The sequence below is a fragment of the Puma concolor genome, chromosome B4 (assembly GCF_028749965.1).
Source record: "Puma concolor isolate L17-30 chromosome B4, mPumCon1.1.hap2, whole genome shotgun sequence".
In the NCBI taxonomy this organism is placed as follows: Eukaryota; Metazoa; Chordata; class Mammalia; order Carnivora; family Felidae; genus Puma; species Puma concolor.
This window is the reverse complement of record NC_141673.1, coordinates 74,194,644-74,220,063: the sequence shown is the minus strand read 5'-3', so window position 1 is coordinate 74,220,063 and position 25,420 is coordinate 74,194,644. Positions and strand designations below refer to the sequence as shown.

General features: G+C 35.1%; 1 protein-coding gene across 4 annotated transcripts in view; it reads left to right on the top strand.

Annotated features, from left to right (window-relative positions):
- The window catches only part of CNTN1 (contactin 1), a 368,487-nt gene that overhangs the window by 289,511 nt on the left and 53,556 nt on the right, over positions 1-25,420 (top strand). For all 4 annotated transcript variants that reach the window (XM_086713642.1, XM_086713644.1, XM_086713643.1 and 1 more), the window contains 4 exons: positions 4,273-4,422; positions 15,375-15,445; positions 20,635-20,869; positions 23,372-23,475. In XM_086713642.1, coding sequence (XP_086569768.1) covers positions 4,273-4,422; positions 15,375-15,445; positions 20,635-20,869; positions 23,372-23,475 — 560 coding nt within the window. The remainder of the gene's footprint in view (positions 1-4,272; positions 4,423-15,374; positions 15,446-20,634; positions 20,870-23,371; positions 23,476-25,420) is intronic.

The following is a 25,420-nucleotide window of genomic DNA, read 5'->3' as shown; positions in this document are numbered from 1 at the left end:
CCTCTGGCAGTCATGATACAGTTAAGATCTGATTTTCAATACTGAAATTATCTGTTAAACAATGGCCTGACTCAGAACTGACCCACTTAAAACTCAGGATCTTGAGACCCCAGTCCTGATTCCTAGCACTTGCGTCAATTGTGCAAAGTGCTCTCCTCTCTTTCTGACTCTAGGAATAACAAACAGGTGGAAGGAACTTGGCTGAAGAGAGGGGACACAATGTCCTCTGCTTCTGTTCTGTATTCGGCCCGGGTATGAATCTGCTTCCAAAGCAAAGCTGAACTCTGCTCCTGTCTACGTGGGTGGTTTTGGAAAGATAAAATATATCCAATAGTTCCTGCCAGGACTGAAGGAGTTGGGGGAGAATTGCATGGGGTAAAAATCCATTTATAGGGATATTCAGGGCCAGAATAAAACAAATAAAAATGTGTAATAGAGGTAAAACAAACAGTAGCAGTAGAGGAGAAAGGATCAGCTCACAGTTAAAGAGAGTGGGAGAGGGCTTAGACTGAGGCAAAGTATACTGCCTTACAAGGGAAGATAATTTATAGACTGAATATAAGCATCAAAGCCACGAGAGTGTTGGATATTTTGTGGTGGGGCGGGGTAAAGGAATCATCTTCTTGTCTTTCACCAGTAGCCTGCATGATTCAGGGTTGAAGGAGACTATCGTGAGTGTTCTACACAAGGCTGTACTTCTTGCACTGAAACACTGTCTGCTCTAAATAAGTGTAACTTTTGTATTTATATTTTATGTATAGTTTTTACAAACATTTACTAAGTAGTATTATTTACAAAACAGTATACTAGGTATACTAGGCCCAGAGAATTCCAAAACATGTAGAAGAAGTAGAAGAAACGTGGATGTTCACAAATGAACAAACAAGGGGAGGCAAAAGAAATATTTTTAGTGTGGACTGCCTGTGTCAAGATTGGAGCTGGGAAAAAGTTAGAGAAATTCTCGCAAGCTTTAAAATCCTCTTCTCGTGATGTGGTGTTCAGAAGTCCTGCCCCAGTTTGTGGAATGGAAAACAGGCATGATAGAAGCCACTTTTAATTCTAGATACATTTTTCTAAAATGAAAACGTTAGTCTTTTTTTTTTTTTTTTTGGCTAAGTTATTCCTACTGCTTATGTAAATGGTTTTATTTAGGAGGTATTATAAAAATACACCAATACATGTTTGTTTGGGATATTTATATCCTCGTAAGTACTGATGTTAATGTATATTAACAAGAATGATTATAATTGGTTTTGTTCCAGAAAGAGCACTTTTCATGCCTTTAGCAATCCTGGTAGAGAATACTATCCTTAACTTATAGATACCAAATTCTTTCCTACCCATTCACAAGATGCCTTCCAGAAGTCCATCTTCCTACCAACCACCCACTTCTTGTTTCCCCTTCTGAGAAAGTCGTTTGCATCCCTGAGCCAATGGTTTCTCACTGGTGTTTATCTTATGGTAGTAACTCCAAGGCATTTTGCTTATTCCTTCTTTCTTCATCTCGGTCATTAAATCAGAGGACTGACAGCTTCACCTGGAATCCAAAGCCTACCACAAAATGACCCCACTAGACCTTTCCTTCTTTACCTTTCACCATTCCTCCAAATATTTTCTGTGGTCAAGTCTGATTTTCTACTCTTTGAACATATACTCGACCTTCCATTTATTTAGGGGTGTTTTCATACTGGATGATCACACATGCTCAAAATCAGTCTTTTTTTTTTTTTTTTTTTAATTTTTTTTTTTCAACGTTTTTTTTTTTTTATTTATTTTTCGGACAGAGAGAGACAGAGCATGAACGGGGGAGGGGCAGAGAGAGAGGGAGACACAGAATCCGAAACAGGCTCCAGGCTCCGAGCCATCAGCCCAGAGCCCGACGCGGGGCTCGAACTCCCGGACCGCGAGATCGCGACCTGGCTGAAGCCGGACGCCCAACCGACTGCGCCACCCAGGCGCCCCTCAAAATCAGTCTTTTAGCTACAGTTTCCACTGCACATCCTTCTGGTTCTTCTTGTTTTGACTCAACATACTCTTGCCTGTACTTGTTGGCTGCCCAGCTGCTTGAAAAAGCCTGGTTAGCTTTGACCATCACGAGAATAGCATACCCTTGTCAAGAGAGACCCTTTGGAGGGCTTTCAACATTCCCATTCTTCAGGCATTTAAATGATGCTGGGATTAAAGGCATCTGGGTGGCTCAGTTGATTAAGCATCCAACTCTTGATACTGGCTCAGGTCATGATCTCACAGTCATGAGATCCAGAGTGTGCTTGGGATTTTCTCTCTCCTTCTCTCACTGTCCCTCCCTCTCTTTCTCTTTCTCTTTCTCAAAATAAATAAACATTTAAATGGTGCCGGGATTTTTGCAGCACAGGGAGGGGAAAGATTGGACTGCCTCCTTGAGCCTTCTACCATATGTTTTTACTTAGGCCCCAAATTCATAAGATCACAAACTCATAAATAATCCCATCAGCTTCTGACTTTAAAACTCTGTATTGGTTCCCTAGGGCTGTTGTAACAAACTGGTTGCTTAAAACAACAGAAATTTAGACTCTCACAGTGCTGGAGTCCAGAGTCCAAAATCAAGGTGTTTGCAAGGCTGTACCGTCTCCAGGGGCTCTAGGGAACAGGTATTCCTTACCTCTCCTAGGTTCCAGTGGCTCCAGATGTTCCTTGGCTTGTGGCCACATCACTTCAACTTCTGTCTCTGTGGTCACATTGCCTCCTCTTCTACATATGTCTCTCCTCTGTGTTTCTCTTATAAGGATGCTTATTATTGGTTTCAGGGCCCACTTAGATAATCCAGGCTAATCTTACCCCGGGATCCTTAACATAATTCTGGTCTTAATCTTCAAAGGACACACAAAGACTGGTTTTCCAGATGACTTACTTTCACAGGTTCTTGTAATTTGGGAAGAGATAGAACTTTTTGGTAGGCACAGTTCAACCCACTACTATAAAATTTTTTCTTTTATACTAGGCTCAAAATTATTGGAAGGTCTCTAGAGGGGAAGCGGGCTACCCAGCGTCATAACAGCCAGCTATATTTTTTTCTTTTCTTTATGGAGAGCACTTTACAAACTAAAACTACACTTCCTTCCTCCAACTACCTAAAAGAAGTCCTTGGGTATATGAAGTAAAGCAAATTCTGATTTGCTGTGAACGAAGGGTGGAAGAAATATTAAATAAAGAGGCAGAATCAAAATAGGAGAAGACAAAGCCAAATTTTCAATCAGAAAGTCAAAAATTACATCAAATGTATAGAACAAGTTCATCACAAAATAAGAGAAGAGATGGAAAAATTAGCATCCAGGACAGTTACAATTATGGCAGGATGAGGCATGGCATGGTCTGAGCCACACAGGAATTTGTCCAAAAGGAGAAACCAGGACACTGGGATGCTTGGCATTTATTGTAGAGATGAGAACAACATCTTGAAAAACTATAGATTCATGGTCTGCATTGCCAGATAAAAAATTCCCTAAATAGTAAGATAATGAGTCATAGACAAGCCTAAAGCAACACATTTTCCAAACAAGTGATGTACAAGTATTTATATGCGTATGTATGTATATGTTAGTTATTAAAAACACATGTGGAAATATTTTAAGAGAGCTTAAAATACTGTGTAGTCCTGCCTTGATTCTTTGTTTTATCATATCTCAATGAAATAAGCAATGTTGGATCATATTTTATCCATAATTTATAACCTTTTCATTATATAAGAGCATGAATTTTTAATAAACTATTACAACATTTGTTATCATTGCCCCAAGTGATTTGGGTAAAAATCAACAAAACCAACTAAAAAAGGGTATAAACATATAGGTACCCTAATAATAAATCATTCACTGCCCATGTACAATGTCAGTGGATGTCCCCAAAGTTTTTAACTGTCCAGTTGTGCTCTTCCCTCAGGAAATCTTTCTAGATTCTACCTTTAGAATACAGCTCCTTGCTATTCCGGGTAGAGTCCATGGATTAGCAGTAAATGCATGACCTGGGAGCTTGATAGGAGTGCCGAATTTCAACCCTCTGATCTTAGGCTTATGAAATAGATGATCCACATTCATATCACTTTCTGTAGTTTATTATTTATTAATGATCTCTCTGCTTACTCCCTTGAACTTAATATTTTGTCATGTCTAGTTTTTATTTTTATTTCAACTCAGTGGAATATGTGCCATTGTCTCAAAATAGTAAAATTAAAATGCAGGATTATAAAAATGATGCTGTTCAACTAATATTCTTTTTAATGTTCATTTTGTTTAGATCCCCCAATCATTGAAGGGAATATGGAGGCAGCAAGAGCAGTGGATTTAATACCATGGATGGAGTATGAATTTCGTGTGGTAGCAACCAATACGTTGGGTATAGGAGAGCCCAGTATACCATCAAACAGAATTAAAACAGATGGTGCTGGTATGTTGAAGAAACTTTTGAAAATTTGAAAGGTTTATATATATGGTACCACTTTTATATATAGTTGAATGTATTTGGAAATAAGTAATACTCTGAGGTAAGTGATTCATCTAAAAATGTGTGTATGTATTTCACACAGGTGTGTGTATTCTGTGACAAGACAGTCAAAAATCAAGAAAAAGGTCATATGATGTTTAAGAATATTTTTACATAAGGAATGTAAGGAAAGAAGTAAATAGAAATCTCTGCATATTCCACTTGGAATGACTAAAATGAAATTGGTATTTATAATATAAACTTTCATATTTGGGTGCCTGGGTAGCTCACTCAATTAAGCATCTGACTCTGGATTTCTGCTTACTTAGGTCATGATCTAATGGTTCATGGGATCGAGCCCGGAATTGGGCTGTGAGCTGAATCTGCTTGGGATTCTCTCTCTCCCTTTCTCTCTGCCCTTCTCCCACTCTCATGCTCTCACGTACACACTCTCTCTCTCTCAAAATAAATAAACTTAAAAAAAATTAAAAAAAAAAACTAAGGGGGCACCTGGATGGCTCAGTCAGTTAAGCGTCGGACTCTTGGTTTCAGCTCAGGTTGTGATCTCATGGTTTGTGAGTTCGAGCCCTGCATGGTGTCCGGCTGATAGCATGGAGCCTGCTTAGGATTCTCTCTCTCCCTCTCTCTCTCTGTCCCTCCTCCACTCTTTCTGTCTTTTGAAATAAATAAACTTAAAAAAATTAAAGATTAAAAATTAAATTGCTCAAAAAATAATTTAGAACTTATTTTCAAAAAATTATCACAAATATGAAATGAAAGAAATTTCCTAAAGTACAAAGGCTGAAGGAAAGTCTTCGGGGCACTTGGGTGTCTCAGTCGGTTGAGTGTCCGACTTCAGCTCGGGTCATGATCTTACCGCTGGTGGGTTCAGCCCGCATTGGGCTCTGCACTGACAGCTCGGAGCGTGGAACCTGCTTCTGATTCTGTCTCCCTCTCTCTCTGCTCCCCCTGCCCCTGGTTGCTCGCTCTCGCTTTCTCTCTCTCTCTCTCTCTCTGTCTCTCTGTCTCAAAAATAAATACACATTATAAACAAAGCGAAACAAAGGTTGAAGGTCTTTTGACTCCAGCAACCTGCATTAGAAATATTAAAAAACTTTTTTACTTAGGAAAAGTATACTAGATGGAAATCCATTTCTGCATAAATATATGGAGAACCCATTTGAAAATGGAACTAAGTCCTCACCTGCACTTAATCTCACTTCTCCCTCAGTAAATGCTTCTACCTTCTATGTAGACACTAGAGTGAAAGCCAATTAATCATCCTCAATTCTCTCTCTCCTTCTCTCTCTGCACCTCCCCAACTTGTGCTCTCTCTGTCAAAAATAAGTAAATAAACATTAAAAAATAGAATGTAAACTTTCATGTAAATTTTGAATCTTAACCAGGGAGGCTCTTAAGTAACGAGTTTTAAGATTTAGAAGGTTCACAATTCTGCATGTCACTCAAAAACATTTAAAACTGTGTGGCCATGTGGCATGGTCGGGGGTGGGGGGGGAGGGTAGGATAAGCAGGGAGTGGAGACCATGGAATGAGAACTTCCCAGATCTAAACCACGAAGAGAGTCATAGTTTCTCTGAGAAATAGCTAGAATGTGTTCTTTTTAATTTTTTTTTTCAACGTTTATTTATTTTTTTGGGACAGAGAGAGACAGAGCATGAACGGGGGAGGGGCAGAGAGAGAGCGAGACACAGAATCGGAAACAGGCTCCAGGCTCCGAGCCATCAGCCCAGAGCCCGACGCGGGGCTCGAACTCACGGACCGCGAGATCGTGACCTGGCTGAAGTCGGACGCTTAACCGAATGCGCCACCCAGGCGCCCCTAGAATGTGTTCTTTTAATATTAGGTGTCACTCTAAATATGCTCTTTGACCCTAGCTCAACCATGGATGTTGTTCCAATTCAGGTTCACATTTTTAGGCGAAATACCAACTCCATTTATTTTTTTATTTTTTTTTTTTCAACATTTATTTATTTTTTTTGCGACAGAGAGAGACAGAGCATGAATGGGGGAGGGGCAGAGAGAGAGGGAGACACAGAATCGGAAACAGGCTCCAGGCTCCGAGCCATCAGCCCAGAGCCTGACGCGGGGCTCAAACTCCCGGACCGCGAGATCGTGACCTGGCTGAAGTCGGAGGCTTAACCGACTGCGCCACCCAGGCGCCCCACCAACTCCATTTAAATAGCCTTTGGTGCAGAAGTACTCAGCTCTATTTTCCTTTTCCCTGAATTACCAGGCAAAAATACTGTTCTGATTATAATAATAGCTCTTTTTTTTTATTATTCCTTGTGTATGAAAATGAAAATGTTAAAGTTAGAGAGGGAGGAAGCCAAACCATAAGAGACTGTTAAAAACTGAGAATAGGGGCGCCTGGGTGGCGCAGTCGGTTAAGCGTCCGACTTCAGCCAGGTCACGATCTCGCGGTCCGTGAGTTCAAGCCCCGCGTCAGGCTCTGGGCTGATGGCTCAGAGCCTGGAGCCTGTTTCCGATTCTGTGTCTCCCTCTCTCTCTGCCCCTCCCCCGTTCATGCTCTGACTCTCTCTGTCCCAAAAATAAATAAACGTTGAAAAAAAAAAAAAAAAAATTTAAAAAAAAAAAAAAAAAAAAAAAAAACTGAGAATAAACTGAGGGTTGATGGGGGAGTAGGAGGGAGGGGAAAGTGGGTGATGGGCATTGAGGAGGGCACTGTTGGAATGAGCGCTGGGTGTTGTATGCAAACCAATTTGAAAATAAATCTCATATTAAAAAAAAAAGAAAAGAAACTGTTTTGTAGGCTCTCTGAGTTTATTTTTACTATGCCTTGCCAAAGTTCAGTGCTTTATTTGGGAGAAGAGATTTTATTTATTTATTTTAAGTTTATTCACTCTGAGAGAGTGCAAGTGGGGGAGGGGCAGAGAGAGAGAGAGAAGGAAAGAGAATCCCAAGCAGGCTCTGCACTGCCAGCACATAGCCCACTGTGGGGCTTAAACCCTTGAACTGTGAGATCATGACCTGAGCTGCAGTCAGACACTTAACCCACTGAGCCACCCAGGGGCCTGCGAGGGCAAAGGTTTTAAAAGGATGATAGACTGCTGTTAAAATCTGTTGTGGTATCTTAATACCACTAATCCACATTGCTGGCTACCTCAAATTCTTGGCCTAACTTCTAAATAGAATTATGGACTCTCATGTCTTAGCTTTTAAAGCCAGTTATTCACAGGACTGCCATCAGTAATCTCTGAAAGTTTCATGTAGTTTACTACATTATTTACCAGATAAAAATAATGATTCTGTAATTAAGGAAGATAATAAACATTGAAATACTGATCTTCACTGAGTATTTTCACACATATTTCAGTTAATTCTTTTGATAATATTTTAAGGTAGGTATTACTATCCAGTGTTCATTAATGGGTAACAGACTCAGAGACAGTAAATAATGTGAAATTCATATAGTTACTTGCAAGACTCAGTTCAAATCCAAGATCTGTTTGACACCTATTCTCATACATTGAGCTTTCTCTCTTAAGGGCATTTTCTCAAGCAGGACTCTAAAAGTGTGTACACAGGGAGCCTGTGTAGCTCAGTTGGTTAAGCATCTGACTCTTGATTTCAGCTCAGGTCATGATATCACGATTTGTGAGATCGAGTCCCTCGTAGAGTTCTGCACTGACCCTGTGGAGCCTGCTTGGGATTCTCTTTCTCCCTGTCTCTCTGTCCTTCCCCCACTCACATACAGCATGCTCTCTATCTCTCTCTCAAAGTAAGTAAATAAACATGAAAAAAAAAACCCAAATATGTATTTATATAAAACTTTATTAGTGTTCTAGGAGTAGTTTACATTTCATCCTTAACTATAAAGCTAGATATGATAAAATGCTAATTTTTTGTTTGTTTGTTTTGGTATATTCACCTGCGAAATGAACACAACTGTTTCTTTTGCTCTACCTGGCAAGCATCTCATTAGGATAGAGTTGTAATATAAGTTGAAGCTTTGTAGATTACGGATACCATATAGCCAGGATCCTTGTGTTTGGTTTTTATTATTAGTCCCTAGAGCCACTTGTGTTTTTAATATAAACTTTTGTATGATGGACTTTCTTGAAAGACAAAAATAAAAAGGAACATGGGCATGATCTGACCAGTGGTTTTAAACCACATAATTTCATGCTGAGAGATCTTGTACTTGATTTGATTTAACAAGTATTCATTTTCAAAATAAAATTGTAAAAATAAAATAAATGATTAAGTTTATGCCCAAGTAAACTTTTTTCAGTTAAAAAATTATAACATTCTTGGGGCATCTGGGTGGCTCAGTCAGTTAAGTGGACTTTGGCTCAGCTCATGATCTCATGGTTCATGGGTTCAAGCTCTGTGCTGACAGCTCAGAGCCTGGAGCCTGCTTCAGATTCTGTGTCTCCCTCTGTCTCTCTCTGCCCCTCCCCCACTCATTCTCTGTCTCTCAAAAATGAATAAACATTTAAAAAATAAATAAAAATTAAAAATTATAACATTCTTATATTTAAATATAGTCCTTTAAAAAAATCTCTTGAGCTTGGCTAACTTTCCATGATCTCTTGACTAACATTGTATGAACTAAGACTTAATCTGAACACATGTTTTGAAATACTAAATTGTTCATTAGAGGAGGAAGGAGCTTTCTCTGGCATTGATGATAGATACAGACCTTCTCCTCTCCTCCTCAGGAAATCTGTTACAAACAGTATCTTAATTATTTAATTTCAGAAGGTGATTGCTTTGGTATACATGGGTTGATCATCTGGAAGGAATTATTGTAAGATCTTTTTTGTCATCTCAATGTAGAAATGATTATGTTTTTAGGAATACGAACAAAAAGTGTCTCAGAGAAAGACTCAGTCTGACTTTTGAATCTGAATTTGTGATTTATATTTAGTATCATATTTAGAAGCTCAGGATCATTTTCGTATACTCAATTTATATGAAACTCTAAAGACCTTTCAACCTCACTGTCTTCCTACTCTTCTGAAAGCAGTGTGTAGTATTGAAGCTCCGAGACACCGATCCTTCAGTAGAATTTTGGTGCCATTGTTTCAAACCTTAGATTACATAACCTCTCTGTTTTCTCATCTCAAAATGGAAATTATTTATTTTTTGAGATTTTATGATTTATGATTTAAAAACATATAATGAAAGAAGTTAGTTCTATCTAGTGCATAATATTTGCTGCCTAATATTCATTTATTATGCTATTATTCTCATTTCGCAGCATTATATGCTTATAAGAAAATATTGTCTACTCTGTAATTGATCACCTCATTTGACAATGTATTTCCATTTTTTATAAGCATACAGAGAATCACATAGCTTCATGTAATTTCTAATCATCTTAGAGGAATATATATATATTTATATTTAATATAGATACAAGAATATATGTTTAATATAATAAAACTAAGTAGAATTTATCTTTAAATATTGTTTTTGTTTTCTTCTTAATTTAAAAAAATTTAATATGCATAAAATTGGACATTCACATTCTTCATTCTAACAAAAAAATAAAAATACTTTTTAAAACAAGGGGATGTTTGTCTTGCCATGTACCATTATAACAACTCCCTAAGAGATGCCAGCATATGTTATGTGGGATAAAGGCTGGTTCCCATTTGATGGAAAGGTTGCCCCTGCACCTCATTATGCTGATTGAAAGACACAACATTATCTAATGCAGCACATGCCCTTATCTGTCCAATTACTTAATGTTAAGATCGCAGTGCATGGTTGGGTATATTCTTTGGATTCAGACAAGTGCATTATAAAATGGATGGTCCCAAATGAAGAATTAGAAGATGTGTTTGTAATTCATTGTAGCCCATTTAATTTTGACTGTAAGAAAGAGATAACAAAAGCATCCTTCAAAGTAATGTGTCATTAAGACATACCCTCATAGCTAATGGATCTGCAGGTGCAGTTGGTGAGTTGATATCCTAAAATGGCGCATTTGGGTTTGTTTTGACAGCTTTGGCATTTATTTATGCCAGATCAACCTAAGAAGGAAAAGAGAAAAAAAATACAAGAATCAGCACTTTCATCCTTTATATAGAACATTAATTCTGTGTCTAATGAAGCCATTCTCTTTTTATTTAGTTTTATTTTTAATCATTTTAGTTATGTTTGATAAAGGAGAGAAATGGTGGTAACAGCATGTTTTGTAGCTAGCAAGTTACTGATAAATTTATTTGCTATCATTGGTAATAAAAGAGAGAAATCTTTTTTTAAAGTAGCAAAAAGTATAGATTTTTAAGCAATGAGGAGGCCTGCATTAAAGCTACTCTCCATGTAAGCACTGTGACGTGGCTAGTTAAGTAACTTCCATTGGGATTCGTTTGCCTTTCCTGTAAAATGGGATAATGTTACTTCTCTGTATGCTTACTTCGAAGGGCTGATCTGAGTATCCAGTTAGGTGCAGTATGTAAAAATCACTTCTGAGTTCTAGATGAGTCTTTTATGAAGGTGAGCTGCTTCATTCATTCGGCAGACTTTCACAAGTTGGGGATACTAAACACATTAAATTAAAATTAGTTGTACATATTCACTTGTTGCTAAATTAAAGAAAGTGCATCTTCAGTACTGGAATCAGATTCTATTTATGTTGCTATCTTTAGCGCTACAAAATTATTTGTGGAAGAGAAAAGGAGGAGCAAGAAGGGTAAGATGGTCGTTCTAGAAATTGGCGGTTAATAGAGGAGGATGAAAAGAGAAGCAGTGATAAAGCCATAGTGATAATTGCACGTTATGATTGAAAAGAACCCATTACCAAATATATTTTATTCTATTTGAAAACAAAGGTCACACATGCATTAAATACTTTTGTTTTTAATATCCTGAGAGAAACTAGATTTCATCCTTTTACTTAAATGAATAGTGCATAGTTGGTTTGAGTTCTTCATAATAACTTCACTGTACCTTATGATCATTTCAGTTTGTAGCATTCTTTTCTGCCCATACAGCATTTCTTCAGATGACTTATTTTTAGATTATCATGCTTTTGAGCAGTTAACAAATTTACTCCGTTCCACCCATTTAAATTTTTCCTGTTTGAGATCAAAGCCTAGATTCATAAGCAAACCTCCAATTTCAGCTCTAGAAGACCCTACGACATTAATATTATTGTGAATTATCTCAGACCCTGTATTGTTTTTACCTGTTACGGGAAGAGCATCAGTTTAACATGGCAGATGCATTAGCAATATTAGCAATCTGTTCCACCAGCGGAACAGATCATTAAGAGTTACAAATAGCTACTCTCATTTGAATATCCAAATATTATGCAGTTCATTTGGTTTTGTTAATGGCTAATCACAAAGAATATATATTTAAAAGTAGAATAAAAGCAGATGCAAGACTTTAATTGTACTTTTAATCCCTTGGTTTTTCTAGATTCTAGAGCATTACAGTTATAACCATTTGAATCTCTTCCTAAAGATTTTGTTTTAAATCACAATGAGATTTTGATGCAAATTAAATTTGAAAGCTACATTCATGGTAACTTTATTTCTGTAAAAATGGCTATACAAATTAAGCAATAATTAACAAGGACTAAGTAGTCAACAATTTATTTTGAATCAAGGGCCTGTCTTCATATGCTTCATGGTTGTTACAATTTAGGGTTTGTCATAAGTCAGTGTGTACACTGTTAAAAAAGAAAAGAAAGAAAAAACAAAAGCAGAAAAACGCTAAAGCTCAAATTGGTACTTCTAAGGAAATTACCTAAGCTTTCAAATCTAAAAGTAAAATTGGCAGCGTCAGTTTTTTTCTAAACTGAACGAGTAATTATGACATTGGCCTGAGTTTCTTTTTAAATAATTTTGAGTTCTGTGACTGAAATACAGAAGCACTTTTATAAACATCATTAGGAAATCACTGTTAGACTGAACTCAAGGCAGAAGAACAAATTTAAAAGCTATTTTTAACATTTCACAGTAAAATGATAAATATTGTTTATTCGTGATTAATTCAATAATTTTCTATTTTTTCCTAAATATTTCATTAAAATCTTTTAAATGATTTATTGTTAAAAGAAAGTTTAGTTTGTTCACTGTTAAATTGCTTTGGAGCCTAACGCTGAATAAACTGCCTTGTGTTAGAGTTATTTACTTCCCTGAAAGGAATCATGATTTGCCCAGGTCTTCTGTTCTTGCAAAGCTGAATGCAAATATACAGTAGCTAGGTGCTCAGATTTTTTTTTTAAGTTTATTTATTTTGAGAGAAAGAGAGAGTGCAAGCAGGGGACTGGCAGGGGCAAAGAGAGAGGAAGAGAGAGAATCTCAAGCAGGCTCCACACTGTCAGTGCAGAACCCAATGTGGGGCTTGAACCCATGAACCGTGAGATCATGACCTGAGCTGAAATCAAGAGTTAGACACTTAACCAACTGAGCCACGCAGGCGCCCCAAGGTGCTCAGATTCTTGTCAGTTATGTAGGGTATATGTCAATCCCACCTGTGGAAAAAAAAAATGCCCCTTAGTTGATAAAGCTAAATATGCACATTCAAAGCTAAATGGGGGACATTAAGTCAATAATTCACCTACGATATAAAACACTCTATTAGAAGGTACAGTTACCTTTATTCCTGCCTTTTATTTTAGCATCATAAGCTGAGTGGGTGATCTTTGAAGGGCAAGTCAATCTTGATTTATTGAAGCATGCTAAAGGAGTTTGAAATAAACATTATGAAATGGAGAAAAATTCAATCTAACATAATACACATATTTCATTTTTAGCTCTAAATAAAGAGGTTAATTTTGATTATAATGAAAAGGATTACAGTGAAGTGCTTTGGCAAATAATACTTGATCTGATGAAGGCAATGTTTGATTCAACAAATTGCAGTGTAATAAATTATTCTAAGAGTTATTTTTGAAATTATTTGCCTGTGACCACAATACTTGTACTTAGAGTTAAACACACAAAATTTGATCTATTCATGGATTGTAAGACAGCATGTTCTTTGTTTCTTGTTTCTTGTAGCATGTAAAATTTTAACTTCAGAATATGAGTTATGTGGTTTAAAAGGTTTCCAAGAGTTATTTTAATATCCAAGTTTCAATATGTATTTTATCTAAAGCACCACAATTATCTTTTAACACCTCTGTGCACTCAATTTTTATTTCTAACACTTATGTGGTGACAGTTGAAAAGTAAAATAAAATCTCTCAAATTCATATTCATTCCTAATCAGAAATGGAAATCATCACACGGTTTATAGACATAAAACCATACATTTTGGTTCTGTGCAATTAACGTACATATCTCAACAAAGAATTTGCATGGCTAACATAGGAGAAGTTGTGAAGTATTTTTCTTTGAGTCACAATTATTTGTTGGTATGTGCAGTTTAGTAAATGAACATGTTACTTTGAGCACTCTGAGGAAGGTATGACTATTTCCATGGGAAGGATGTGGGGAATCCAGGGATAATTCATCTTTCATCTGTTCTTTTTTTTTTTTTAATGTTTATTCAGTTTTGAGAGAGAGAGAGAGAGAGAGAGAGAGAGAGAGAGTATGAGTGGGGGAGGGGCAGAGAAAGAGAGAGAGACAGACTTCAAACCAGGCTGTAGGCTCTGAGCTGTCAGCACAGAGCTGGAACTGGAGCTCTAACCCATGAACTTCAAGATCATGACCTGAGTTGAACTTGGACACTTAACCTACTGAGCCACACAGGTGCCCTTCATCTGTTCTTTAAAATTTTAACAGATCTGGGAATGATATCTCAGACTGAGCCACACAGTTGCATGTTAAAACACAGACTTCATCCATGTAGCTGGTTTCTAAGTGCCTCCAGTACAAGACAAACTATGCTTTATTTATCTGTGTGACTCCAGTTAGATAAGAATCCAATAGTATACAAATATAATGAGATGCAGCAACTACCCTGAAAGATTTATAGGGAGAGTGAATAACATGGAGAAAAATAAAGAAGAGGTCATTGGACTTAGCAATTTGAAGCAATTTTGTGATTTGTGATTTTTTGAGAGAGTGAATTTAGTAATATAAAGAAGTAGAAAACAGATTATGGGTCATTAAAAAGCTATTACAGAGTGAAGTACAAAACAGCCATATATCAGTTCTTCTTTGCAGTTCTGTGACAAAGTGTTTAATGGTGTGGAGGGTAAGAAGGAGGCAATATTACAGATAATTTTTAAAGATGGAGAGACTGTAAGGTAGAATCCAGTAGAACAAGTGAAACTGAAGGAAGATCTAAAAAGACAGAAGTGTGGGAGAGTCAGAGTCCCTGATGGGGCAAGGTTCTAGAAGGTATTTAGGAACTGGAAGTGAGAGTACCAGAAAAAAATATTAGATTTCAAATATTGCCAGATGTTTTGGAGAAACTTTATCCAATGTTAATACACAGGAGCTATTTAATATTATTTGTAGATTGAAGCATAAAACTAACACAACAGTAAATTATAAGAAGGTCATAAGTTTCAAAAGTAAGAGCTGTGGAATATTCTCCCAACAAAATAGATCTAATCTTTCAAAATCATATTAAATGAAAGGACACAGGAAAAAAAAAAAAAAAAAGATGTGTGTGGGAGGGCAAATTTGCTTTGCTACCCCCTGCTAAAGAAAACCCATACTTTCCTATGGCACTGAATCAATTTTTAGCTTGGCAGGAAAACATATTTATATTTATATTTATATTTATATTTATATTTATATTTATATTTATATTTATACTTATATTTATATTTATATTTATATTTATATTTATATTTATATTTATATAATTATATATAATAGATTGCAGCTACTGTGAGGCATTATCATTATAATTGAGTAGGTAATGTGTGCAGCTTGTGTTTCCTAGTGAAGAAAAAATTTATGGTCTTGGAGTGCCAGAAAAAATTGCATAACCTCATTTTTTATTGTTTGTTTCAGCTCCTAATGTGGCGCCTTCAGATGTAGGAGGTGGAGGTGGAAGCAACAGAGAGCTGACCATAACATGGGTGGTAAGTATGAATAAGTTGCATTTATTATAGGCTGCTTTACCTACACTGAATCTCAAAACCATTTTGTTTCCTGAAATAATATGGAATAAAAGACAATGCCCAGAGTAAACTGTTTTTGTTTTGTTCTGTTTTGTTTTTGTTTAAATATAATTAAAAAAAATTTGAATTGGCAATTAGGGAAATTATCAACAAGTAGAAGAAACTGAGTTCACCAGAGATTTCAATGTAGATTTTGTCTCCATTAAGTGAATGTAAAGAGAAAATTGAATTTTGAGTGGAAAGCAATCCACTGTTGTTCTGCATATGGTTGTTATCGGCATTCATTTGTTGATTTATGCCTTATGAGTTAACTCATAAGGTATAAATCTGGTGAGTGTACATTGAACACTTTTATTCATGGTCAAGATAGAATCAGAGGCCAAGGATGCTAGCTATCTATTTGTTTTCTTTGCATGACCGTATCTACCACCTTTCTTGATTTATAAGAATTACCTGGAGAAAAATAGGAATTTGTGGTTTATAGAGTAACAATATAAAAGTTATTGCTGTTATTTTTGGTGAAATAAATAAATTGTTCACGATGTATTTTAATTTAAATAAAATGTGAATTTTATTTTTAAAAGAACATAACAAAGAAATACCTTTTATAACCATAGATGCAAAACTTAACAAAATGTTGGCAAATTAAGCCCAGCAAAATACTAAAAGAATGATACACTATGACAAAGTAGAGTTTATCCCAGCAATGCAAAGTTGGTTTCACAAATCTCATCATATTGGCAGAATAAAGGAATGAAACCATAGGGTCTTCTCAATAGATGCATAAAAAGCACTTGGCAACTTAAAAAAGTCATTTATTTTTTAAAAATTCAAGGTAAACTAGAAATAGATGGGAATTTCCTACACCTGGTAAAGAGTATTTATAGAAATCTTGTAGCTAATATAATGGGCTTAGTGGTGAGAGACTAAGTATTTTCCTTTTAAGTTTGGACACAGAGCAAATATATCCCCTCTTGATGTTATAATAGTCCCCAACCAGTGAAATAGGGCAGAAAAAAAGAAAAGGAAGAAGAAGAAGAAGAAGAAGAAGAAGAAGAAGAAGAAGAAGAGGAGGAGGAGGAGGAAGAGGAAGAAGAAGAAGAAAAGAAAAAAGAGCACGAAGTGTATATGTGCAGAAAATTCTAGGAAACCTATAAACAACTTTTAAAATTAATAGGCATATTTAATAGAATTACAGGATACCTAATCAATGTTCTAAAGTCAAATGTTCTTTTATATTTTATTGGTTTGCTGCTAACAAAACTTTAAAAATACATTTATAATGACAATTAGAAAAACATAAAATACATAGACATAAATTAAACAGAAACATACAAGACTTCTCTACCAAGAACTACAAAATATTCCTGAGAGAAACTAAGGAAAATCCAAATAAATGAACATAAATAGCATGTTCATAGATTAGAAGAATCAAGTAAATTTGAAAAATAAAAACAGAAAAACAAAGGTGTAGGATTTCACTACCTGAATTCAAAATTTACTAAAGCTGCATTAATTAAGACAATGTGATATTCCCATAAGGACTGATACATATCAACGGAGTAGAGAGCCCAGAAATAGACTCACACTCATATGATCAATTAACTTGCAACAAAGGCACCAAAGTGATACAAAGAAAATAACTTTATTTTCTTTTTCAATAAAAAGAAAAACTTGTTAACGAAAGGTACTGGAATAATTGGGTATTCAACTGGGGAACGTTTACCCAAAAGGAATCTGGATGTTCTTTGGTACTGCTCTTGTTCACTACACTAAACTGATATGTTTGTCCTTTTCTATTTACACATCAGTAATGTAGTATCAGCTAGTCCAAAGACCATATCTACTATTATGGTAATATTTCTACTGCAGGGGTATTCTCCTTTTGTTTGTTTTGTAAAAATAATTTTTTAAGCTAGAAAGCAACATTTTTTAAAATTAATGACAGCTCCAATGCTGAAGTATTATGTAAACAAAAATTACTGAAGATCACACAAGTCAGAAATAACTCACATTGACATTTTGGGGTGGTCTTTCTAATCTTCTACATATGATGTCATAAAATTTGTAAAATAAAAACAGAAAGCATTTTTAAACTTAATATTATTTTGCATGCAATTTTCTTTCTTCAAGACTCCTTGAGATTTTATTATGTTGTTTGCATAGAATATGGCAATATTAACTTTCAGTTCAACATGTTTCCATGACATTTGTAATTGCATTTTTGAAAAACAAATTTTATCTTCAAGCTTTATCCAACTTGAACATCTATTTCTGAAGTATCTGACAAACTCACAATGACTTCTTTTCATGAAAATTGTTCATGTCACAATCCCCTATCCAAAATGTTACTTTACTTGAAAAAAAAAAAAAAGGAAGAAGAAAAAAAAAATCAATGCTCAAAGCACAAGCAAGAATAAATTACTAAAATTATTTTTTTCCTCAAATGCAAGTCAGATTTTACCTATGGCTGAGTGTATAGTTCCTGTGCAAAAATTGATCCACTGGCCTAAAAGATTAAACAAAAATCTTGCTATCTGATTCTAGATAGATTTTGAGCTCGCTGTGGTGTGGTAACCCAATTTTAATTTATAACACTTCTCTGGGCATTCAAAACCCCAAAGATTTAAAAACTTTTGTATCAGCACCTGTTTTCAAAATGAAGTTTGCTTTCTTACCTGAGACTTATTTTGACCACTAGTGTAATGTATTATAATATGTTGTCTCAGGAGTCACCCAAGGGACTTGTTATTGAGGCACCCAAAACGTTTTGTTAATCTTTTATGACCCAAAGGGAAGTCTATCTCAGAAACCATAATGTCTGAGAAACAATGCCTCTCATCTGGATTTTTGAAGTGAGACAGATATCGGTGGAGGAGAGGGCTGCAATAGTATAAACTTGTCTGCATTAGACATCTGTTTATCTAGGTAACATGTTTATATAGGTCCATGTGTACCCATTAAATATCTTTAGTGTTCAATCATTGCAGATAGTCAAAAAGCACAACCTAGCTCCAAGGGATTTTTAGGAGTGCAAAAAAAAAAAAATCAAGTTTTAATTTTTGCAGAAATCAAATCAATTTAAGTAAGTGGATATTTAGCAAAAATTGACTTCATTCAGTGCTGTGTCATATTTTATTCTTGGCATTTAGGTTACATTCTTAAGATTTAGAAATACTGAATGCTGAATATCAAGTTATTTAATTTGTAGGTTTTAGTCAATGTAACATGCATAAGTGTGGATATTAGGGAAATTAGAATATTCTATTCTTTTATATATGATTTTTTAAAATTTTTTCCCAATATATGAAGTTTATTGTCAAATTGGTTTCCATACAACACCCAGTGCTCATCCAAAAAGGTGCCCTCCTCAATATCCATCACCCACCCTCCCCTCCCTCCCACCCCCCATCAACGCTCAGTTTGTTCTCAGTTTTTAAGAGTCTTTTATGCTTTGGCTCTCTTCCACTCTAACCTCTTTTTTTTATTTCCTTCCCCTCCCCCATGGGTTTCTGTTAAGTTTCTCAGGATCCACATAAGAGTGAACACATATGGTATCTGTCTTTCTCTGCATGGCTTATTTCACTTAGCATCACACTCTCCAGTTCCATCCATGTTGCTACAAAGGGCCATATTTCATTCTTTCTCATTGCCACGTAGTACTCCATTGTGTGTATAAACCACAATTTCTTTATCCATTCATCAGCTGATGGACATTTAGGCTCTTTCCATAATTTGGCTATTGTTGAGAGTGCTGCTATAAACATTGGGGTACAAGTGCCCCTATGCATATATATGAATTGGTTTAAAAAAAATTGGATGGTATCTGTTTCAGGATAAGATGCGGGCTTGTCAAAAATTCATAATTAGAAATCCTATTCTAAAATTTTTAAATCAAGTCTCTATGGCCTGAGACTTATTAATTTTTTCCCCAAGGAGTTTGTTTTTTTCTTTTCTGGAATTTTTTTTTCTCCAGTTTCATTGGGATTTGAAAATTCTCTAGCTGACTCTGGTATACTCTAAATTGCAAAAACTAGGTAGATAACTATCAATAAGAAAAAATGTTTAAACTACTGTGAAACACTAGGTTATATTATCTAATAATTTAAAAAATCACAATATGTGCATCCTGGGGATTATGCTTTCAGGATGTACATTTCTATACCATCCTGTTTAACATATGTATATTCAAGAAACTGTGGTATATTTACTTCATGGTTTTTCCTCAAGATAACTTTGATTTTTCTGGTGAAAAATTAAAGACACAATTTGCATATTTCTCTTTTTGACTGAAAACGACTAAGTAATGAGTATTTACTAGAACTAGCTTTGTCGTTATTTATAAATAATGACTTGTTAAGGCTGACATGAACTTCCTTATTGGGCAGATGACGTGTGTAATGATAAGAAACTCAGGAAATAATGCCAAACAGAGCACATTCTTCAATACTGTGTCAGACAGGGGTCCACAGCCAGCCCTCTACAGATGAAGGCAATATCATCTCTTCCTTCCTTTTCTCCCTTTTCTCCTCTGACCAGTGTCTACTGTTTGATTACAGGACAGATATTCTAGAGTCATATACAACTCTTTGTTTTAGGTTCTAGGCATGAAAGTAAATGAAACTCACAGAAACTCTGCCCTCATGAAACTTATATTCTAGTAGTTGAGAAAGATAATGAAGTAGATAGATAAGTAAATTATATAATGTGGATCATGGTAGTGTTACAGAAAAGAAAATAAAGCAGGGAGGTGGGGTGTATGGGGTGTTATGGAAATAGTCTTGAAATGGCAGATCTTGTGGCCAGGAAAGACCACAAGTAGGTGATTTTTACCTCAAGAAAGTGAAGGAGGGAAGCTTCTGATGTATGGGAGAGCATTCTAGGCAGAAAGAATTGAATGTAAAAAGGTCCAGAGTGAGAGCCCCCCTGAGATATTCCAGGAAGAGAATACTTAGTAAGTAAAGTCATTACTTGTTTGGGCATGTTTTTGCCCTGGCATTTTCAGGCAGCACTAACTTATGAACATGTTTTTTTAAGTAATTTTTTACAAAGAACATGCTTCCATGTGTATTGTTATTATTATTTGTGTTGGATTTCCTCCTTATTAATTATATTGCTTAAACCTATTTAATATATCAATTTCTATTTAGCCTTTGTCAAGAGAATACCACTACGGCAACAATTTTGGTTACATAGTGGCATTTAAGCCTTTTGATGGGGAAGAATGGAAAAAAGTTACAGTAACTAATCCAGATACTGGCCGCTATGTCCATAAAGATGAGACCATGCGCCCTTCCACTGCATTTCAAGTCAAAGTTAAGGCCTTCAACAACAAAGGAGATGGACCTTACAGCCTCACAGCAGTCATTAATTCAGCACAAGACGGTAGGTAAAAGACCTTACTAACATGATGAGGGAAGATAAACCTAACTCCCTGGTAGGTATTTTGTTTGCTGTCTTTCAGGCCTTACTTGCTAAGATCTTTTCATAGTACTAGGCATTTAGTAAAAGAGTATTACTTTGATCAAAACTAAAATGTCATTCCAACCATTTAAAGACAAGAGTACCTCCCAAATCTTTTTCATCCTTTAGATCATGTCCATGATAATTAGGAAATCTCCACTAAAATAATTGGCTTTGGACCCCTGTTTTTGGCTTCTTGATTCTAATTGTGAAGTGAGAAATTCTCCATACTTGGTTGGTACCTTAGTATGTCTGTGCATTCACAATGCTTACTACTTACAAATTCCTTAACATATATATACTTTTCTGGGGGTAAAGTTTCCCCTTTTAACCCCCAAATTGTATAATTACATCCTTTATGTAACTTCTTTGCCATTTCAATAGAGTGCTGAAATTTTATTAAAGGGAATCTAGGCATAATTCTATGAAGAAGGAGTCAGAAAGTTGAATTTTTTTATTGGGAAAGGAAAAATTTGTCTGGAGAACTAGGTAAGGGGAAAAATATATAGATACTGGCTCTCTTTGTTTTTCTAGAAACTTTATCTGAACTGAGAATGCTTTTAAAAGACTTTATATGTCTTTGATAAATAATACATCGTTTTGGATTAAACATAATAACATCGATTTCTGTGATTTCCTATTTAAGCTACTATGCTTTTTATTGTTTTCCTATTAAAGAAACATAAGACCTCCTTATTATACCTCCGCACTCATGAGCACTATGTAAACAATTAATGGCTAGAAAAGCAAATGGAAAATTCCATTGCCTTCTGACCTGACACATTTGTCCTTGGCCAAGTTCTCTTCACATACATGTGAGAAGCACAAAAGGAAATAAAACAGGAAATACTCCTCTGATCTCTTAGAGGAAAAACACTCTATTCATTTGCCCAATTTGTGTTACCTTCTACTTCAAAATACACATTTAGCTATCAGAACTCACATAACGCTCTTCAGCCATACAGTTATTAGCTTCCCTACTTGTTAAAAATTTAATGTGTATTCCCATCATTCCATGATCTTTACTTATAACACAAACATGAAAGGCAATCTTATATATATAGTTATATATACATGTAGGTGCACACACACACACACACACACACACACATGCTTTTTTTTAAGTTAACTAAATACATGGAGAGAATAAAAATGGAAATTATTTAAGTTTATAATCAAGTCAGGGCTTTCAGACCTGAGTAATAATTCTTACATTCTCTATACTTATTCTGATTCAATAGAAAGATGGTAACTTGGCTCAGTGTTACCAGTTTGAACAATCTGAGTATCCCCCACAGAAGAAATGAAAGTAAAAAGCACTTTACAAGTTATCTTCTCACCCAATATCAACTTTTTAGTGCCTTATTTGATGCTAAAGTAATCAGGCAAAGGGCCATGCTTGCCATCTCTGTAGTCATGACCATCTGCATTTAATTATATTTCTTTCCTAAATGTTTCATAAGTCTCATAAAACCTGCATGTGCCGAAGCTTGTATAAGCGTTCCTCTCTTCTTCTCCTGCTAGGAAATCAATCATAGTGCTACACATTAACCTTGATTTAGAAAGGCAACAATGTTCATGTGCAGGACATTTTTTACACAAAAGAGGATTATGGTTTGTTAATAAAAGACAATAAAAATTGACCATTCTTGCCTAAAGATTTCCTTAGTTTCTTTGTGTAATTTTCATAAGGGATGTAAATTACTTTTTATTTTTCACTGAACAGAGACCTTTTTGATACATACTTGACTTGATGCCCATTTGGAAGATTAGACTTATAAAAGCTTTCCTGAGCACAAGAAGCAGTGGATGTCACAACTTGTTTCAAAGGATCTAAAAAAAAAAAAAAAAAAAAAAAAAAAAAAAACTTAGCTTAAACATAAAAGGAGAGAAGTATTCCTGTGTATCTGTACCTTATGTAAATACAAAGTGTGAGTGAGAAAAATGAAAATTAAATGTAATGAACAATTTTAATAATAAATACCAAATCTCCTGTTTTTGATAATATAGAGTTATATAAATATAATGAATTGAATGTGCATCCACAGGCTTTCTTAAAGCAGATTAGTACAGATAAATACAAAAAAATAATTAGTACAGTTCTTGCTCACAGATATTGGGAAATCCGTGAAAGAGTTTATATTTTGTAAAAGTGTGTGTGTGCATGTGTATGTACATGTGTATGAATATATTAACATTCATGTAGATGACTGTGTGTCATCATATATCATTGCTGACCATGAAATAAAATAATATTAGTAAAAGCAGAGAAAAAGATAATAAAATTACTGGTCTTGTTTTATTTTAGAAATACGAAAACTTGAAAAAATATTAAAATGTAATTTTAATCCATTCATACAGCAAATGGTGATATATGAATATAAGCACCTTATATAAGAATGTAATGTTCTCATCAAATTTCAGCTCCCAGTGAAGCCCCAACAGAAGTAGGTGTAAAAGTCTTATCATCTTCTGAGATATCTGTTCATTGGGATCATGTTGTAGAAAAAATTGTGGAAAGCTATCAGGTGAGTTCAATTTTTATTAAACTATATACATTTATTCAAAAGTTTATTATCGTAAGTTTTCAAATATGTTCTCCCTTTGAATGTTCTGTGGCCATTGATTTATGTGGCAACTAACACTATAATCTCTGTGTCTAGTATGTTGGGCATTTATAAGCTAGTTGTTAAGAGTAAGGCGGAGATTCCTAACTAGCTTATCTAGGAGAGATACAGAGTCCTGTGTGTTGACAAACAGTTGACTGAAATAAAAACTAAGGTAATAACACCCATAGTTAAATGAGATCTCTTGAGACATTCTCATAAACTGTTGCCAAATTTAAAAATTTTTTGGAAACCATTTTGATAATTTATAAAAGCATCCTTAAAATGTTTATTCTATTTGTCTCAGTAGTTCCACTTCTAATGGTCCCTATAAAAGAAATAACTAAAAATATACCAAATATGTGTCTCATAATGTTATCTATGAAGGTAGAAAATTGGCAACATTCGAAATGTCCCAAAGGAAATTTTCCTTGAGTTGAGTCTTAAAATACCAGTAGGAATTCACCAGATACAAAGGGGAGAGTTTGTCTTAGTTGAAGGGAAGAAGACCTGGAAAATTGAAGCTAGAATGATAGTCGGGGCCTTTAATACAATACTAGCAAAATTAAGATTTGATTGTGCAGAAAATGTGATATCATCTCATATGTTTAATTAAGCACATAGAGTGAAAATTAGGAGGAATTGGCAACATCTGATCTTTGCAGATGAGCAAATGGATGCCAGAGATTCAACAACTTGCCTCAGCACAAATTAAGTGTCAAAGCAGTATCTAAAATTCAGCTTTGATGATTCAAAGTTCAAGGCTTTATGCCAAACCACAGACTCCTTTCTGTTTTAGAAGTGAATGCCCTTCTGAAACCATGGGCGCTGAACTGCGCACACAGCCAGCTTGCCCTCTCAATTCTTATTCACCTTCCTTCTTCATCTGTTGGAATATTAGCTCTTTGAGGGCAAGATTTTGTCTGTTTTTCTCTCAGCACCAAGAACAAGTGCTGGGCACAGGGTAGGCACTAAACAGGTATTCAGGCTGAATAGAGCTACAGTATTATCAAATCATATGTTACAATCTGGACTTCTCAAAGCCATGTTTCTGAGATGTGACCACAAAACCAACCCAAGATTTTAAGTTTTAAACATGTAAATATCAGGAAGCTTTTTTTCTTCAGTAACATAGGTTATGATTTGGGTACATGTCAAAGTGTCTTCAGATAATCTTTGCAAGGGTTCAGCTGAAGCTATTATGAAAAGAGTGGAATGGTAGGAATGAACTGGAAAGACAGTATTCATAACTTATTAAATTGACCTTTACATTTAAAGCTAGTAGGAAAGGAATGGGAAAAATAAAGAAATTCACTAGGCATTACAAACCCCTATAATAAACAAGTCCAAGGTTTCTTGGGAGAAGACATCAGTATTTGGAGCTTGAAAGTCATCTTGAACCATAGGATTTTTTTTCTTCTTTCATATTATTCATTTTTAAATAATAAAAAAAGAGAAAAAAGATTATTTAAAATATAACTCACTCATTGAGTCAAAATGCTAAATTTATATTTTACTTTGTTTAAAACATTGACCTAGCATTGGCACCAATGAATTTAGGCAATAACCAGAATGTAAGCTTTTTTGATTGGAAGTAAACATCAGTTAAGGATTTTCAATGAAATAGTCCATTAAAAATAATAGTTATCAGATAATATTTTCTCAAATGATAATTTCAAGGAAAATGTATACCATTGAGGAATTTAGTTTCACAGATATCTGACTTTCTGTAACTCCATATTAAGTAGAAAACAGTGAGCTCTTTTGCTGAGCAGATGTGCATTGATAGCTCAACTATGTCACTGAGGAATTTGATACAAAATTTATCTGAAATTTCTGAACCTTGGTTCTCTTACCTGGAAAGGTG